The following is a 19,621-nucleotide window of genomic DNA, read 5'->3' as shown; positions in this document are numbered from 1 at the left end:
AGCCACTGGTTCCTGACTGGGATCTGGCTTTTTAAAAAGACCTTAAAGTGAATTTGAAATGAAGAGCCCCTTGGTACAGGATATCTCTTAGTTTCATTCATCAGTCTCCTAGATTATCAATTTTAGGAATTATCATAATTGCAGTTTCTTAAGAGTCTTCCATTGCTTTTTATTTTTACAGTACTTTTTAAGTTTCTTTATTGATTTGACAATTTTTTGTTAAAAATTATTAGGTAGACAATGGGGTGTCGTGGTGCAAACAGACAGCATCATCTGCCCTTGTGAGACTTTCTTCTCTTAAATCTTTTCTTCTCCCCCTCAGAAAGGCTGCTCCTGGTAAATGGAAAATAAGAGCCACTGGATAAAACTTAGCTGATGGAAAAGGCAAGGAATAGCTGAACGATTTTTTAAAATTATTTTTGTAGATTTAAGGGGGAAATAACTTTATTTTAATCATGTTTTTGGAGTTGTCTAATATGTGCTTTGTCTTCTAGTTTATACATTTTTTTGCATTTTGGTAAATTCTTGTGTATCCATGACACAATAGTACACACCATAACATTCTGAGACACTTTCCGACTTTATGTGAAGTAGAGTGTGACAAACAAGGAGAGGGACTGTGAGAATATTCATTGGTGCACAGACCTTTCTGAAATTAGACATCTTTTAGATTACAGGCCTCCAAATGGAGCTGCCTGAGTTCTGTTGAGCTCATTCTTATTTGGCCTATGTGATATTTACAAAAACATTTTTTTAAATGAGTTTCAAAAATACACAAAATCAGAAGTTTTCACATTTAAACCCCCTCCCCTCAAGTGGACTTTTGTTTATTTTGAAAATTCATGAATCTGGCACTTCCATGCCAGCTTTTCTGAATGGCAGAGTTGACTGGAACTGAATAGAGATTACTGTTTTAGACAGTGTGTGTTCTCTTTGGGTAATCTCTTGACGCTATTTGCTTGGCCCTAGTGAATATTTGAATTTTCAGTTCCTGGATCCTGGGCCTCATGTACTGGAATTGTCTAGAGAAGTTGAGCATTCCGGTCTGGGCTGGAGGGCTGAAAATGTTTCTGTGGAAGTCAGTTGAGTAAACAAACCAGATATATCCCTCTGGGTAGGAGATGTTGTCCTGGACCTAAGAAGCATAAGTCGGGGTCTTTTTCCTGGCTAGTGCTAGTCAGGTAATCTTGATTCTTCACAGTGGAGATATTGCATCCTGCCTTATCTGTGTATGTCAGTTAGAGGTTTGGATTCTAAGCATCAGGAACAGATGCTGGTGAATTTAAACAAAATAGGATTTTATTTAAAGGACATTGGCTAACTGAAACTATCAAACGAAGAGAATGATCTAGACTTAGAAAGTTCAGGAAACCAGGGATACTTTGAGGATCATAGTTGGTAGGAGCTAAGGAAATTGGTAAATTTCCTTTGAACCTTTTCCTCTCTATTATTACTCTCAAGAGTCTAAAGTCCTGGGAAAAAAGAATCAAGATGATTCTTTGATAGGGGAGGGCACAACACCTTGGTTGACAGTCCCTCCAAGACTGTAGACAGTAAGACAAAAGACTTTCCCAAGAGGATATCTGTATGCTGTTGCCAGACAAACGGACAAAAATTCAGTACACCTCATCTCAAGGTGGTCATGAAGATATTAAATACATGCTGCAAAATGCTATTGAGGAGTGAAGAAGTCATATTTCAAGTTACATGATAACCAAATGATGAGTTTGCTCTTTAGCAAATATATTGGCATCAGTTATATAAGGAATTCTGAGTGATCAGAGCATAGAAAGTAACAATTGCATTCTGTTTAGCCATTACTTGGGTTATAAAGTCTCCATAGAAGCCATGTTAACTTCAAAATAAAAATAACATTTATAAACTCTAAAGATGATTGTTGAGATATAATGTTCTTTGTTTTTGTACTCTTGTTTCTTTTGCAAGATTGTGATTTGTAACAAGCAAGGAAAATGAATGAGACCTCCCCCCTCCAAAAAAAAAATCACTGGCACGGGTAGAAATTGAAAGTAATGATTCAAATAAGAGAGGCAGTGCAGAAAGCCTCAGCTGTGTGGCAGGAAACAGAGAGAGTGAAAGTCAGAGCCTGCTCTTTTTTAAAAGGCAAAACAAACAACTCACAGTGAAGTGTACGTGAAAATCATTTCTAATAATAGCTCATGGTAGGCAATTCCCAGGGAAAAAAAAAATCGTTGGTGTGCTGAGAAAATGAGAGTGAGAATGCTCAGTGTCTTGATGTGTTTCTCTAGGCAATGGAGCTTTGGAGTTTACCTTATGTGCCATGTACATTGATTAAACACAAAATATATGCTGGCCATTTTTGACCATCATTTACCGTATTGATTTGTTAGCAGGGGAACTGTAATAAAAAAGCCATTGATTTACTGTCCTTATTTGCTTATGGGCTTTTTTTTATTATTAATTTCTCACTTTTTCTTTCTCTCTTTTGAATCATTTCTTCTAGACAAATGGTGTGCTTCATGAAGTTAAAAGAGAGGGGCTCCCCGTGGAACAAAGGAACGAAATCCTGACTGCCATCCTGGCCTCACTGACCACACGCCAGAACCTGAGGAGGGAATGGCACGCCAGGTTAGTTCTGTTAGGAAATGGGATCTGCTGTCCTTGATAAACAAGAGCTGTATTTGGCTAAGCCCCTCCTTACTGCTGGTCTTGTCCCTCTCATTTGAGGAGCATTGAAAAATAAGCAAGTTGAAGACATTTTCTGCTAAAGTTAGCTTTCCTATGTGTGGTGACCTACATTAATTGTAACGACCCATGACATTGTCCACTCATGTATGATTTCTCTGAGTGTAGCATTCAGTGTACATGTTTGCATCTTGGGCATAATGTGAGCACCTGATGCCAAAGGGCTCCTTTCAGTCAGTAGTCTACAGACTAGCATTGCTATTTCCTCAGGGCAGATGCCCTGGAGATCCACACAGTGCTCTCTGTCACTGGAGGTGGGGTACATTATTTGAAAGTAGTCTATTTACCCCATTTTTAAGATTGACCAAATAGAAATTATGTTTGCTTCAACCTAGCTTCTTTCTTCATAGAGGGACCCATGGTTAGAAAGCTGTTACTGAAGGGAAGTTTATATAGAAGGCTTCAGTTTTTACAGAATTGGTGCTTGCTAAGTAAATATGTTACCTTGCTCCTTTTTGAAAAACAACGGATGGTCAAAGATTGGCACTAATTCCTCCAAATGTTGAAGTAATCCTTTACATCCGTAGTTTGTAAAAATTATTGAATTATTATCTGTCTCTAAGCAAGAGGGAGAGGAATCAGAAAGATTATACTGTATTTCATCTCAGAGTCTTAGTTGATGCACAAAATTTCTATGTGCCTGGGAGTCAAGAATATTTATTGATAGCCATAACATTTTCCATGCAATTTTATACAACAGAATTTACAATAATTGATAGCTTTACTAGTAATAATTATAAAAACAGATTTGTCTGAACAAGGCTGAAGAGCATTTTCCAAGAAAGACAGTATAAGCTATTGATTCTGATTGGATATCAGAAAGCTGTCTTTAGATATCTTTAGAGCTGTATTGTCTCTAAATTCAGACTTTTTCCTTAAACAATAATTTTTAAACTCATAATATTCTCTCCGCACACACATTATTTTTCATAGTGTGGTCATAGTAAATGACAATTTCAACTGCAGTAATGGCTGAATGATTTCCCACTTAACTTTCAATAATTAATTTTAAAGTATTCTTTGTATCATAACTTGAGTGTTCTGTTTTCGTTAAAGAATACATATTTTATTAAATTATGGGGTATCAGTGTAGGGTCCTTGAAGAGGTTTCTTTTTTTCTGTTTGACATTTTCTAGCTTTCCCATGGTGATTCTTTTTAAAAAAGAAGAAAAAAGAGTTCCCCTGTACTCTCTGTCTCACCCCTTTCCTTCAGAGACAGCATGGCCCAGAAAAAAAGAGTAGATGTTGAAAATGGCTGACTTTTGTTCAGTGCACTTGCTTTGTTAACAATAATTTCCTACAACCCCAAATCATCAGACAATGTGACCAAAATGGCCTGTTTAAAAGGAGTCTGGTTTTAGTATTTGTGGCCTTTACTGCTAACAATTTAATCAGGAACTGGAGCCAGTGTTGAAGTTGATGTAGTCTAGCATCTGAAACAAAAATTCTCAAGTCCTTTGTGGTAGGGGAGGAGGGAAGAAGGCCCTCAGCCTCTGACACTATGCAGACTCCCTTAAAACCAAACACCTGAAAGAAAATTTCAAGCGGGCAATGTCTTGGGAGCTCAGAAGGCAAAGTGTCCTCAGAGTATTAAATAACCATAATCCCTTCCCTCCACCCCTTTCCACCCCTATTTGATGTTTCCCATCCCAGTGCCCTATCTAAAAGACTCATCCATATGATCTGTATAAACAGACGGTCACCATATCCCTCTCTTTTCCTCATCAAAGCGTCATCTGGAAGTCTGGAATTGGGCAGTGCCTTGGGTAGCCATCCAGTATGCCGTGGTGAAAGTTATAAAACATCCACAGGCAGTGCCTGTGTTTTAGAGATTGGCCATTGTGTACCTTGGAATTACATGAGGAAAAATGTGCTTTGACAGAAAATAATTAGCACTCACCAAAGGCCAAGCAATAGGTTATAGCATTTTACTTTCATCAAAGCTATCAGGGGATCAGTTAGATTAGATAATAGAAAGTTTTTCCTCTGAAAGTTACATACAGATGACTCTAATTATATTGCACATTAGAGAATGCATTATGAACTGTACAACTTCAAGAAATTTAGGTCAACTGAGACTTCACAGCTGGCAATAACTTTAGCATAAGTCTACTGTAATAAACCCTCTCTTTAGCAGGTTCATTTGTGATCATGATATCAAGGAAAAAATTTTCAATGGAATTTGTAACTTGGTCATAAAATATTTGTACCTCTCTTAGGCCAGGAGCTAAGCCATTGTTTGGGACTTACTTCAGTCTCTTAAACCGAAAGCATATGTTCCCTGTAATTTAGCTTCTTGAACAAAGTGTCAATTCTGCAACAACTCGGGGTAACTGAGTTTGTCACAATGTCACACAACCCTGCGATTCTAGAGGCACATCTGAGTGCTATGGGTTTCCTTCCCCAAACTCAGTAATCCCATAAACAGCCCTCTCCAAATAGGCTTATTAGGGCTGTCTATTCACTTCCCCAGAGTTGAATGATCCAAAGTACATCAGGAGCCGCTGTGTGAATGCAGGGTAAGTGTTAACAGAAGTGGTACAGAATTTCTGAAGATTTGGCTTTGTTTATACAGTCCACTCTGCCTGATGGACAGCTTGTTATAGCTTTTAAAGAACTGGGCAAGCCCTCTGATCTGACCCCTTCTTGACCTCCGCAGCCCAAAGGTCAGTCTGCAGCTAATAAACTCTGAGGTTCTTGGGGTCTACTGTAGGAGAGGCAGAAAAAGAGCAGCTGCAAGGACTGGGTATTCCAGGATTGGCTCCTTTAGGGTCACTCTTGATAATGAAAATGATTACCAAATTATATGGAAGTTTAACCGCAATAGTGAGAGAGAAGAGGGTGGAGCTCAGCGTATTAGGTTTGATAAATGAACTGTGAAGAGGCCCATCTGGCTCTCAACATCTTTTCTCCCCCTCTTTCCATACCAAGGGGAAACATTTTAAAATAACAGCAGTACATATAGACTCAATGACCCATGCAAGGAGCTGGAATGGATTAAGATTTAATAGTGACAGTGGAAGGAATTATCATTTGAAAAGTGCATCAAAGAAAAGGTACAGTCCAATGTCCATGACCGAGTTGTTTTTCTAAAGAAAATATAAGTCAGTGCCTTTGTTTTATACCCCGTCCCCAGTGTCTTACCCAGATTGCTGAAAAATTTGAGAGCATTGTTTACCATTGAATAATTATTTATAGTCAGTTTCAGGAAAAGCCTGGTTTGATTTGATCATGTGAGAGTGAGAATCAAATATTTTGTTTCTGTCTGTTTAGTTTCAATGATTTAGATTAATCAGGATTAAAAGCTAATTTTTACAAAAAAAAAAAAGTGTCCATTTTAGCATCTGACCATTACGGATTTCTCAATACTGACTCTACATATGACTCATGAGCACTGTTTCTTTCCTGTGACTTGGCAGTTTTTCTGTAAAGAGAAGAAGAAAGCACATAATGTTCATTGAGCAGATTATGTTTATTCCTTTCTTTATTTGCTTTCAAAGAAACCTCATAGCAATCCTAATTATGCCAACAATGTCTAGATCACTAAATGCTAGTGTCATACTTAATACTTAATGTCATAAGGGTGATCTACTTAAAGTTCTCCCCCAGTTTCTCATGAACTTGGAGTGTCCTGGTTTCAGACCAGTGATGTTGGAGACCATGAAGGTCTATACTGTTCTGCAGGAATGATTGTCATATGTCACCACTTTACTTTCTGAAATGAGAATGGTTTTATTCAGTAGGCATCTTTTACTATGTGCAAAATGCTGCATGAGGTGCTGTATTATAGAGTGTTGAACAGCCAGTTCCAGGGTTCTTTGGGGATGAGGATGTCAAAAGTTCCTAGAAAGCAGCACTGGAAAGGAAAGTGGTGGAGATGTTACCACAAGAGTGGCGAGTTGCTCTAACTGGCTTGGGAAAATATTTAATTGTAGATGTCTTAGTAGACCAGGATTGTTGTGGTATGGAAAACCCCTTATACTAAGCTACATTGCCTGCATAATAAAAGCCTCACCCAGACTGTAATTATATTAAAAATAGAAGTGAAAGTTTCTAAACATTATCCAAACTTAGTGTATTTTTTATCTTAGGTTTTGACTTGATTGTATATGTGTGTGAGGATTTAGAGTGAGTAGGAAGCTGGCTACAGAAAGGATAAGGCAGAGAGCTAAAGAACACTTAGAGAATTAACTGCTTCTTTAACTTTAAAGCAGTGCCTGTAACCTTTTGCTATGTGAGGTACAAAAAAAGAAAAAAAAATAAAACAAAAGTAAGATTACTGGGGTTTTTTTAAAAATTGAGATATGATTCATGTACAATCAAATTTCATATAACATTAAAGTCATCATTTTAGAATATGCAATAAGTGGTTTTTTTTTTAGTATCTGCACAAGATTGTGCCACCATCACCACCATCTAATTCAGAGAATTCCCATGACCCCAAAAGGAACCTCAGTATTTGTTAATAGTCACCTTCAGCTTGTTCCCCACAGTCCCTGGCAACAAGGACTACAATCTACAATCGGTCTGTATAGATTTAGCTATTGTAAACATTTTTTAATAAATAGAATCATAACAATATGTGTCCTTTTGTGTCTGGCTTCTTTCATTTAGTATAATGATTGCAGGGTAAATCATGTCATAGCATGTAAGTACTTCACTACTTTATGCTGCAAAGTAACATTCCATTGTATGAGTGTATTACACTTTATTTATCAGCTCATCAATTGGTGGGCATTTGGGTTTCCATTTTGTAGCTATTACGAATAATGCTTCTATGAATATTCATTTGCACATTTTTGGGTGACATGTTTTCAGTTCTCTTGGGTACTGTATTAATCCATTTCTTCTTATCCTAACAGAATAGCCAAGGGTGGGCACTTTATGAAGAAGAAAGGTTTATTAAGCTCACAGACCTGGAAGTTCAAAAACGTGGCATTGGCCTCAGCTTGGCTCTAATGAAGACTTCTTGGTAGATGACATCACGGTGGTGGGAATGTATGCAACAAGAAGAGATCACATAGCAAGACAGGAAGCTCGAGCCTGTCAGAACATTTGGGCTTAGTGATGGGGCATTCCAAGTGGAGCTATCATTAGACTGCAGCTGTGCCCATTGCCACACTGCCGTGAGTAGGACTGGCCCTTTCTGATTTTGCAGGTGACATAGCTTATTTGTTTCTGGAGATTTCCTTCTGCCATTCTACCATTTCTTTTATTATAGTGTCTCTGAGCACTGCACCCCACATAGGAATGTGGCCTGATTAAATGGAATGTGTCCATTTATGGCTCCTCAACTTTTAGGCTCTAGAAGACTTATTGTAGACAACTTCATTTAGCTCTAAGGAGCCTTAAAATGGTTCAGAGAATAGTTTAAAAATATTTATAACAGTCTCTTAGGAAAGACTTTGGCATGACCTACTTCCAGTTAAAAGTGATTCTACTAGAGCCTACACTGCTTTTAAACTTCCTTATATTGGACTTCAGTAGCTTGAAACCTGCCATGTAAGCCACAAGACAACCATCTTATCCACCATCTTCCTACTCTCCAGTACCGCAACCATTACCTCTATCCCTGAAAGGGGGTTCTTGGACATCTTTGATAAGACTGTAGGTTGTTAGAACCTAGAACTTATAATGGATATTATTTACTTTTCTAAGCTAATCAGCTTTAGGACTTTCACCTGAGCACAAGAACTAAAATGGCTTATGTAGGTTACGTGTGTGGATCTGCTCATGTTCTAAGACTAGCACATTAAAGCTTTCTCTGTGGGTATGTGGTCTTTCCTTTTGCCTGTGGCCATCTGGATTATACTCAAAACTTACAAATCAGTGCAGTCCAGTTTAGCAATTAGCTATTATTTATTGCAAGCAACTGTGGTAGACTCTATGGGGAGTGTAACAGTGAGTAGGACACAGTCTCAACTCCAAGCTAATTTATTGTTGAATGTGTGTGGGTGGAGGGGGTAACAAAAATGTAGTAGCTAGCATACACACTTCCATGCTTCTGTGTGTGAAGCTCTGTGGGAAACTGAAAGATGACTTAGCAACAGGGTCTGCTTTAAGGGAACTTATATTTTGGTAGAAGGAAGGAGCAACTTGAAGCTAGGGGTGTAGCTCAGTGGTTGAACACATTCTTGCTCAACCAGTGTTTATGAGGCCCTGAATCCAATCCCTAACACCACACATACATACACAAATACCAGGAGTGGCCTGATGTTTCTTATATGTGTCCTACATATGTGTTTACATTTTCTCTCTCCTGGCAGAGTATAAGCAGAACATTTTTTTGTTTTTGCTTGCTGCCATAATACCTGTACCCCAGATATTCATAACAGTTAGGTGTCTCCTCCATTCCAGCAAGGGACCTAGCCTCTGTGTTCATGATGTATCCCTGGCATCTCAAAAAGTGCCTGGCACTCAGACTTTTTAACTGAGTGAAATATGTTCTCTCTGACTCATCCTTGACTTTCTAAGTACATTGTGTTCCTTCTTAATTATGAGAAGGTGCTTTTTTTTTTTTTGCCTTTCCCCTAACCTTGCCAGGGATAGAAACCTTGACAGTAAGGAGAGATCTCTAATATTGGAAGTAAATATAAGTTATTTATCTAACCTCACCAAGGATGGAAACCTTAAAATTGAAAAGAAGGAGAGATCTCTGATAAGCAGTTTTCTGGTGTTTAAGTCCCTAGGCAGCACCCAGTGTCTTGCTGTAGCCTGTACAAGGATGGAGGCTTTGTGCACAGGCTGACTTAGGGGTACTGGAGGAGGAAAACACTAAGGGTGTGGACTGGGACAAGGACAAAAAGACATCATCTCATCCTTGAGCCAGTCGTTCCTGATTCCCTGCCCTTTTTACACTTGATCTTAGCCAAAAGGCCGAGAAGCGATTCCCTGCCCTTTTTGAGAGTGAAATAGAGCTTGGTGAGGAGAGGGAGAACTGGAGGAGGGGAGGATCTGGTCCTAAAGGCCTCTCTAGTGACATGTCACCAACTGAGGAGATGGGTTTCAGTTCAATAGGAGCAAACCTGAGACCAGTGTAGCTTCACATCTGTATTTCATCTGCTCCAGGCCACGTGTCCTGCTGTGACTTTGATGGCATCAGTGCAGTGATGAACATTATCCTTGGTGACTTGGCATTTGGGCCTGAACTTGTTCTACTCTAGGGAATTGTGGTCACAAAATGTGGAGCCACTAGCTTTGAGGATGGGCTCCGGGATGGTGAGGCTGATGCAGTTATCTACAGAGACAACCTGTAAGTATGTCACCTGACCATGTCAGCCACTATCGTTCATGCTCTGGAGTGACTCTCTTTTCTGGCAGAAACAGTTTGTTGGCACTAGGAGTTGTGGCATCTATAGGTTAAGTGACTGTTCACACATCTAGCTGAGTTTATACACAGCATTAGGCATGGGCGTGGAGAATAGGCAAGAGAGATTGTTGGAGATGCAGGAGTCACTGGCCTTCTAATTGCTGTTGATGTCTTTCTTTTTAATGCATCTGTCCCTTCTCCTTTAATAACTGTAAGCTCTGCTTTCCTCTGCCTTTAGCGGAAGAATGTCTTTTGTGTCTTGAGCCAGATTACTCCATAAAACCCAATAACTCCATAAAACCTCCTCATAAATGTGTAGGAATTGAAACATTGTATAAATTTAGAGCAAGGATTAAATGAGTCAAGAGATAGGGTTACCTTTTTTCTAAGATACAGCAACTTATATTAAAGAGGCAAGTGTTGTTAATGTTATTACCATTTACTGTCATCATTCGAACAGTTTTATGGGAGACAAAAGCCAATTGACTTCTGTACATCTTATTTATAAAATCAACACGTGGGCTTCAGCATGAGCTTGGATCTGGCATATTCCTGATTGTAATTAGTTGCTGGCTGTTTCTTATGGGTAGTGCTTCTTAATTTTTTTGAGAAAATGTTGATTCATGCATTTATTCAACAAATACTTATTAAGGGCCTACTATTTTCCAAGCACTGTTACAGGCTTTGGGAAAACAGCAGTGAACAGAACTGAAGAAAATTCTTCTATCACAGAGCTTTATTCTGGTGGCATGACAGACAAAAGCTGCTTCCCTCAGTGAAGCCCTGCAGATTTCTTTTATAAAATATGTACAGTTGCCATGCCCTGCTTATTGAACAGCACTCATTAACACCAAAAGAAAGTCATTCAGTTGGGATAATATAAACATTTTCCCTTTCTGATCCTCATTTTAATTGATCACTTGTGATAAATCTTTTTATTTTTTGGTAGGGGGAGACAGTAAGGTTTGAACTCAGGGCCTTGTACTTGCTAAGCAAGTGCTCTACCACCACTTCAGTCATACTCCCCAGCCCTTTTTCTTCAGTTATTTTTCAGATCAGGTCTTATGGTTTTTGCCTGGACCAGTCTCAAATCACAGGCACCTATGTGCACCTCCCATGAGTTGTGATAAATCTTGCACTTGTTATTGTATATGTGAGGTTTTCATGTGATACCAGTGTTCCTCAGTATTCACATGAATTTCTTCCATTGTCAGCACCCTGCTTCCCGGTTACTTTTCTAAGACATGTGTCACTTTAAAAGTCTTCTGTTTAAAGAAGGCTTAAATGCAGGCCATGTTACATGGACAAATCTCCCTTGTGAGAGAACCAGAGAAGCCATACCTGTGTCGTAGGTGGTGAGGGATCACAGGTGATACTACACTGCAAGCCCTTCATCAGTGGTGGTTATTGTTGCTGGGACTGATAGGAGCCACATATTTGTTCTGTGAATATTTATTGGAACTCTGCACTCTCTTAGGCCTTGAGGATACTGTGCTGAGTAGACCTTGATTAAGGGAAATGTATTCTACAATATAGGACAATAAATAGTATGAAAGAGATTAAGTCACGATTCCATGGAAACCCAGGTCCCATGAAAAGAAGAGGCAGGTTCTCTTTAAGTGTTCTTTTGTGACTTGTTCTCTTGCCAGCCACTATGAGGGTTACTATCCCAGTGCCAAATTGTGTTGGCTAAAAGAGGGTATTAGCTATTTGTCCTCAAGTAAAAGTGAGAAATAGAGAAATCTACATATAATTAAGGGTCACTGGATAAAATTTGTACTATTTGTGTTAACTTCTTTACAGCGGGATCTAGTTCTTAATGCTGAATGGGAAAAAAAAGTTGTTTTCTTCCAAAGTAAATTTCAGTAATATAGCATAGTGGTTGATTGCATAGATTCTGAGTCAGATTGCCAGTAACTCCAGGCAAATTACAATTATAGATTGTAACTAGACAAGTTACTTAATCCCTTTGAGCTTCAGTTTTCTCATTTGGAATCTGTTTAAGGGATGATGATAATAGAGCCTATTTCATAGGGTTAATGAAATGATTCCATGTAAAACACCTAGAGCACATACCTGAAATATACTATGTGTTCAATAAAAATTGCCTCTCATCCTCTTTAGAACAAAACCAAAAAGTCAAGACTAAAACTACCCCCCCCACCCGTTCAAACTGCCTCTCCATTGGGAAAATGTCCCCATTTAAAATCCTGGCCTTCTGGTAGATTTTCAGTAGTACTGAAGTGGTATAGGGAGGAACTCTAGATGGGACTCATCCTGAGCTGGGCCCTGCACTAAGCACTGTCATACAGAATTGACAGACACAGGGCTGGGGTCCAGGTGAATCCTATCATCAGCTCGCTATAGGAATATGGGCATATCACAGATACCTTCGACTTCAGCAACTTCATCTAAAGCAGTAGCTTGACTCACATGACCCTGAAGGCAGAAGTATTTTCTAGCTTTGAAAAGGTGTGGCTTCCTAATCTAGATCCCACAGAGCAGCCAAAGGCAGGTGTCACTCTGGATGGCTTTCTCCCTTTTACTTCTCTTTTCTTGAAATCTGTAATGGAACCAGTTTCAATAATAATAGTAGCTAATATTTATTGAGGACTGACTCCCTATGTGCCAGGCAATGAGAAAATCAGGCATAGAGATGCAGAGTGGCTTGCCCACAGCAACCACTAGTTGCTACTAGTGCTAGTAGTGCAACTACTAGTTGCAACCACTAGTAGTAGAGATGAAATTTAAACCTGAACAGCACAGCTAGCCACTAGAGGCAGTGACAAAGCTTTGTCAACTCTTTCGTATGGTTCAGTAAGTCCTTTGACGCAGTCTCACAATGCAGGACTTAGAGACCTTCCAGGAGCCTTCCCAGTGTGGAAAGATAAGCGGGTTGGTATCTGTAAATATTTATTCCCTCTGGTACCTAAACAAGTTTCACACTTTTAGTTGTGGGTGCAGCTAGCTCATGCTTTATAAATCTCCCTACCATAAATCTTTTAGAGGAAAGTTACTACCTTCATAGCTATATGATTTCTGTTTTATAGGTACAATCTTTTAGAAGATGGGAGAGTAGGAGCAGAGATGAGAACATCAAAGTTTAGCCTCCAAGAATCTGTAAATCCTCCAAGTCAAGTAATTTGGGGGCTGTGTTAGTCAAGGCTTATTTGAGTAGATGCCCTTAAGGTGAAAGGGGAGCAATTTATCTACTCCTGTGTGGGTTAATCAGCATCGGTACAATATGTTTATATCTAGGAAACAATTTACTGCACATGAAGAATAGTAATTTTATTCTATCTCAGGAGATTCCCCAGTGTATTTTAGCAAATTTACTCTGTAATGTATATTCCAGGTTATAGGTAAAAGTTTAAAAACTCTGGCTTTCAGTTGAGGAAATAATGGGGGGTGGGGTGGGAACAGCTCTGTTGGCCTGTAGGGGACACTGTTGCCTCATTTATCAGAACTTTCCAGTATCTTGTCCCAGGACAAAAAACCTAATCAGAAAAACAAAATAGGTCATTCACCTTAAAATTGCTCATTAAAATGATGTGGATGGTTCCAGTGTGTTGGCATATTTACTGTTTCTCCAGTGTTGGTCAAGCTGTTTGGCATGCAGGCGTGAAAAAGAAGTGTTTCCTTCTGAGGTGGGAGTGATTGACATGACTTTTCTGATTCTGCACTGAACAGGGTGCCCAGGAGGTTACTTTTTAACTTAATAAACCTTCAAGTTGAGTTGATCATCTTAATTGGTTACCAAGGCATGCCTATGTCCAGCTGCAGTGCTTTAGTTCCATGGTATTCAAAGTAAAGACTCTTAAGTCTTGGAAGGGCATTTGGGAAATTCTGATTCTCTTCTTTTTATCTCTATCTTTTCCTTCACTGGGAATGATACTTGCTGAGAAAATGAAGCCATGTCTCTGAGGAATGCTTCTGTGAAGCTTGATCTGAGCTACAGGAAGTATTTTGCCCAATGCCCCAATGGCTCCTGGGTCTGCCTGTTTCTCTTTCCAGACTATCCACAGCCTCTGTAACATCCAGGTGCCCCATAGTCTCACTAGCAAAAGCTCTTCTTCCCTGCCTAGCTTTGCTGTACCAGAATATAAGCCCTGCAAGGTGATTGTAATTAACCCTCAAAAAGTACCAGCTCTGTGTGCTAAGGCAGTGTGCACAGTGATGGTATCACTAGCTTGCTTCATTCCCGTTCACCATCAATTATGCCACGTGTTTCATCCAGTTGTTGCTACCCTCCCAGTGTTAATTATAACCTACAAGACTGTTACAGTTAATTTTATGGCAAGCATATTGTCTCTTCAAGGCTCCGGAGCAGCTCATAAATTATCTTGAAGGTAAAATGTAACTTGGAGAACTAGTTATGAAAATTCCATCTATCTCGCTTAGGAGCTGCAGCTGCTACTGTCAGCTGCCTCGCTGCTGCATCATGAAGGAATTATGGTGGGTCAAGTTTTAGAGGGGAGGCCCAGGCTGTCACTAAGGAGAAAGGCTGTCCTAGCCCTGTCAGACAAGTACTTTCTGCCAATCCCTGGTGGTTTTGCTTTGCCGCAGGAAGAGGCAGGCGGCACAGGTGGACAGTCCCCAAGCTGTCTGTATTCATTACTTTACAGAAACTTGTTGTAGGTAGGCAGGACCAGAGACCTTTCCTCTTCTCTGTTGTCATGATGTTAGGCATCATCTGCAAAGTGTGAGAGAGGTAACTCTATAACTAACTTTGGCCTCAGTTCAGAGCCCAGATGAGCAGAGAGGTGGAATCTCTCACTGGCAGCACCTCCCAGAAGCCCCTTGCTGGCCTCCCATGCACAATGATTGCTATCTTGCAAAAGCTCTTGGCTTGAGCAAGCATTTTATTTGTGGTTGTTATTTTTCGTATAATCTGATAAAGTGAGATTTCACTGTGAACGAATGTGCTCTAAAATTGCCAGCTAAATAAATTAGCAGGTTATCTTATTGGGATAATAAACACACTCCTTTTCTGTTTCCTCACACGAAGTATAAGCTTTACATTTCAGCCCTCAGGGCTTTAGCATTATTATTTTTAATGACTGAACACAAGTCTTTCATTTAGCTTGTTTGTATAGTTGCTGTAAATGATCTTTCTGCTGTTGGTTCTTCATTGGAAATTCTGCATGTTATGCCAGCTTTAAAAGCTTTGAGGGGGCCTCCGAGAATTGGGAGCTGTATTAAGTACAGCATCTTCTAGCAGCATTGGAAACAGGCTGTGGCAGAAAAGTCAGGGAGGGTGTATTAAGAAAGTATGCCTTGCGTATAAATGGAAGCGTGGATTTGAGTGGAGTATACACAAGCAGTGCTGGCATGACTGGAGTTGAGAACTCTGTACTATAGAAGTAATAGAGCCATTCCCTCAGCTGGCAAGTTTTCCTTGGGTGTTTCTGAGCATTTTGATTGGGTTCATACATCTACTAGCTTTTGTACCAACGGTACCTCTGACCACTACACCTGGGCTGTGTAAATGAGAGGAGACCTGGTTTTGAGGAGTGAACAGAGCATGTGAAATGATACCCAAAGAGACCCTGGGCTTTCCAAAGGGAGTATTCTTCATGATGGGAGCATAAGAGTTACATATTTGTGTTTTCTGATGAATGCTAGTGAATTCAGAATGGGGATTGCAAACTCAGGTGTCTACAGGACCTGGCAATAAGCGACATGAACGAAGCCATAGAAGTAAAAATGAGGCAAATGGAGGAGTTCATGCCCTATTCCAGTGGGCAGCTGATCTTTAGCCTTGCAAGGGGGCAGAACCCATGTTGCAGGATCTTCACATTTTCTGTAGAAGAAGAGTCAGACTGTGTGTGGTTATGAAGTCTTCCAACTACTTAAATGTTAGCAGCTAATCCAAATATTTCTGTTATTCAGGCTAATCAAAACATGTCTGGAGCTGGATGGTGTGGATAGGATTCTGATAGAGAGTGGACATTCTGACTGCTTTGAATCAAAAACCTCAACCTTCCCACATTTCTTTAGAGGCAATATCTCTGGCTAGGAGACCAGCATACAACCTGGGTACCACTTCTGTGACCTTTTAACATTGCTGTACTCTATGTAGGTTCTGGCCTGGAGAACATATTTATGTGAGGTTTTTTACTGTTTTTTGTTTTGTTTGCCTTAAACTTGGCAGAGTTTCATCTTTCCTTTTCTAGAGAGTTTCTGAGAGTTTACAAACATGAATGAGGTGTGTATGTTGCTCATTGTCACCATAAAAATGGTGTCTGCAAAAATGTTGGCCGTTTTGAATCCAGTCTTAGAAAGGAAGGTCCAGGACTTCATTGCCAGTGAACCACCGTTCCTCCCGTTCCTCCCTCGAGCTCCTGCCTGTCCCCAGCTCCTTCATGGAGACCAGCTGTTCTTTCAGGGCACACATCAAGCTTTCACAAAGTCTTCATGTGGCTATTATAAGTTTTTAGTCTCACTGCTCCAGACTGATGGCCACATAAAGGTGTGGTTTGAGAAGGTGTTAAATACATGGGGGTTTGATTTTCTAAAGAAGAGGAAAATGTAAGAATGATTGCTTTTCTTTAATAAAAAGAACAGGATAAGCCCAAACCTTGCCGGCCACTAAAGTTAGCTATTGCACATACGTGGTTAAATTCCATTGTAAATATTTCATAAGGGTTATTAGAATGGAACCAGGTTGACATCACAGTCCAACTGTACCAAAGGAACCATTTCATTAAAATAAGTTACCATTTCCAAATTTCTATGGCAGAGTTAGCATAAGGTCAGAAAATCCTCTGCAAGAAATGTCTGTATCAATGTTCATAATCTCTGCATTTATGGGTTTGCAGTTTGTGCAAAAAAAATTCCCAATGAGACTTTATTTTAGTTAAATGAGACTAACTTGTGAAATAGTCTGTATATCCAGATCCATCCTAATCCAACATCTTGGCAGCCTTTTGGATAAATAATGTCTTTTCCAAAATGTGTGTGTTTGAAAAAGGAAGAGGAAAATTAAGTGGCAAACTGTGTCTCTGGGTTGCCATAAACTGACAGAATCCTAGAAACAGAAAGCAAAGACTGACAGCTCATTCATTCTTTCAGCAAATTACAGAATGTACATTTATTTAGGAATGCATGGGAGCTTACAGTGAAGAGCAAAATATTTACCCTAACTACTTCCCCACCCCTTTTTGGAATAAAAGTTTATTTAAGCATGCTTTTTTAAAACTGTCACACAAAATATATATGAGTTTTAGAGGCATGTGGCAGAAAAAAAAAAAAGAAAGGATATTCACATTTTATACAAAACTTAATCCATGCTCACAGATGGTCCTGTTCAGGTGCTATTTTAATTATGAGGTAAAAAACAGCCCCACACAGTAGGAAGTCGTCTTAATAAATGGAATGGAGCTTTTGTCTTCAAGTGTCAAAAAAACCTTGTTACAGAGAAATTCAAATCCTTTGTTTTATAGGGGAGAGTCTCAAAATGACCAAGATATTTGAAGAATGAACTTTTCTAGAGATCAAATGAGAACACTTAAGAATGCTTTACAAGTGTAGAGCTTTGGACTTTCTTAGTATTGGTGATTTTTAATGATGGATTTTCCAGTGATAAATGTCTGCCATAGATATGTTCATGGATTGGAGGGAAATTAAACATAACAAATTGCAAATACATTTTTAAAGTTTTAATCCCAAATGGAAGTGGAATTTCCAAAGTGCTGCTTTATCCTTCAGGTAATAGTGTCTAGAAGAACAAATAAGTCAAACGAAACTATAACTTACAGCTTGCATTAATAACACACAAGTAGAACAGTCTTATTAAATATTAGTCATATGTTATAATAACGTTTTACTGTCTTTCCCTTAGTGGGGAATTATGAGGACTTCATGTTAGGACCTCAGTGTCCTGACATAGTTAATCGTCCATGGATAATGTTTTCCACCATTGCTGTTGTGAGTGATACAGCTTTGTTGTTGAGGGCTTATTAAGTGTTTGCAGACTCAGGTGCGGTGTACCTAGGCACTATCCTACAGAAGCAAACAGCTGTGTTCTCCTTACCATATTATACATCACATAGAGAGTCTCATTTATTATAGCTAGGCTAATGATGCAAGTGCAAACCTTCATGTCCTGTTCTATATTGTGATAATGTATTTTCAGTAGGGATGTTAGCTTTTTTCCATAAGTAATTAATCTTTTCTTATGCCAAATGTATCACATGAGAATAGGTTAGCACATGGGTCAAAATACATTTAAGCCAGTCTGCATAGACTGACTGAGAATGCTAGATGGAGTGTCATTTTTTTGTTTTTTCGCAAGGGCTTTTCCCTGCCTCCAAAGTGCACCCAACACAGTGCTCACATTGCTAGGAACTTACTCATGAGAGGAAACTGTTTTCAGCCATTTGCACTGAGACGGGAGTTAGCCCTGAATATGTGCTAAGCTGACAGTCATCCACGTTCTGTCCCTTGCCAGGGCACTCTCCACTTGGAGAACTATGGTGGTTCATGCATAGGTAGGCCCTTCTGAAATGATAAGTCCAGGGCCAAGGCCTCCTCACCATACTACTGTTGGTACACAGATGCCCTTGTAATACCCTGACGATGCTTTTTATTTTACAACTTATGTATTTCCCTTTTTTTGATAAGTCCAGGGCCAAGGCCTCCTCACCATACTACTGTTGGTACACAGATGTCCTTGTAATACCCTGACGATGCTTTTTATTTTACAACTTATGTATTTCCCTTTTTTTGATGGTGAAATATTTTAAATTTACTCAGCAATTTTTGAGATATGTAATGTATTATTATTAACTATGGTTACCCTGCTGTGCAATAGATATCAAAACTTACTTCTTTAACTGAGTATGTTTTATTTCAGATTAGAAAAATATAATCAGCATATAGGACCCATGGTTCTCAAATAAATTGTTGAGATTAAGACTGAAATGAATCTTTAAGTTTTTTTTAAGCTGATATAAAGAGAGCATTGCTAAAAATGTAATAATGTAGATCATTTACACATATGGCTAAAATTGTAATGGTGAATATTATCATCAAAGTTTAAGAAATGCTGCCCTTCCACACTGTAGGGGTCCAGAAATGTGCCTCAGTCATAGTGATGCTGTTGATTATGAAGAAAATGATCACGATCAATATGATAGTAGCACCTAGCTTCAGGAGGTTCTGTTTTACCTACATTTCACACCAACCTAGAGAAGTTACATTAAGGTAACGAACACTCAGATAGGGTATTTACCTGGGATAGCCTAGGTTGTAAGTGACCAAGCCAGGCTGTGAGCCCAGGCAGCCAGATTCTGGTGGGAGCACAGGTCTCCTAGGTCTCAGAACAAGGCCTAATGCACACATGGAAGTTCTGTGATTTTTGATTTATTTTATGTAAAGTCCCAGGAAAAATGCTCAAACAAGCAAGCATTCTCATATTGTCTTTCTTATCTAATATTTTTTCTGAGACAAAGAGTGTCGTTTTCTTAAGTAGTGTTTATGGCTAGTTATATTGCACACGGAAACCTGACTTGGGGAAGGTAAAGGTGTAGAGAAATGGGTAATTGGGACATTAAAAAAAAAAATCCAATGAACACTTCCTACCCA

General features: G+C 39.3%; 1 protein-coding gene across 2 annotated transcripts in view; it reads left to right on the top strand.

Annotated features, from left to right (window-relative positions):
• The window catches only part of Fto (FTO alpha-ketoglutarate dependent dioxygenase), a 391,597-nt gene that overhangs the window by 235,225 nt on the left and 136,751 nt on the right, over positions 1-19,621 (top strand). Inside the window, exons 8-9 of one of the 2 annotated variants that reach the window (XM_074055989.1) lie at positions 2,483-2,607; positions 7,587-18,509. In XM_074055989.1, the coding sequence (XP_073912090.1) occupies positions 2,483-2,607; positions 7,587-7,683 (222 nt within the window). In that variant the 3' untranslated portion in view covers positions 7,684-18,509. Of the gene's footprint in view, positions 1-2,482; positions 2,608-7,586; positions 18,510-19,621 lie in introns of those variants that run through there. The other variant, XM_074055988.1, reaches the window with a different exon arrangement.

Source organism: Castor canadensis, chromosome 15 (genome assembly GCF_047511655.1).
Source record: "Castor canadensis chromosome 15, mCasCan1.hap1v2, whole genome shotgun sequence".
Lineage (NCBI taxonomy): Eukaryota > Metazoa > Chordata > Mammalia > Rodentia > Castoridae > Castor > Castor canadensis.
This window is presented reverse-complemented; position numbering and strand designations above follow the sequence as displayed.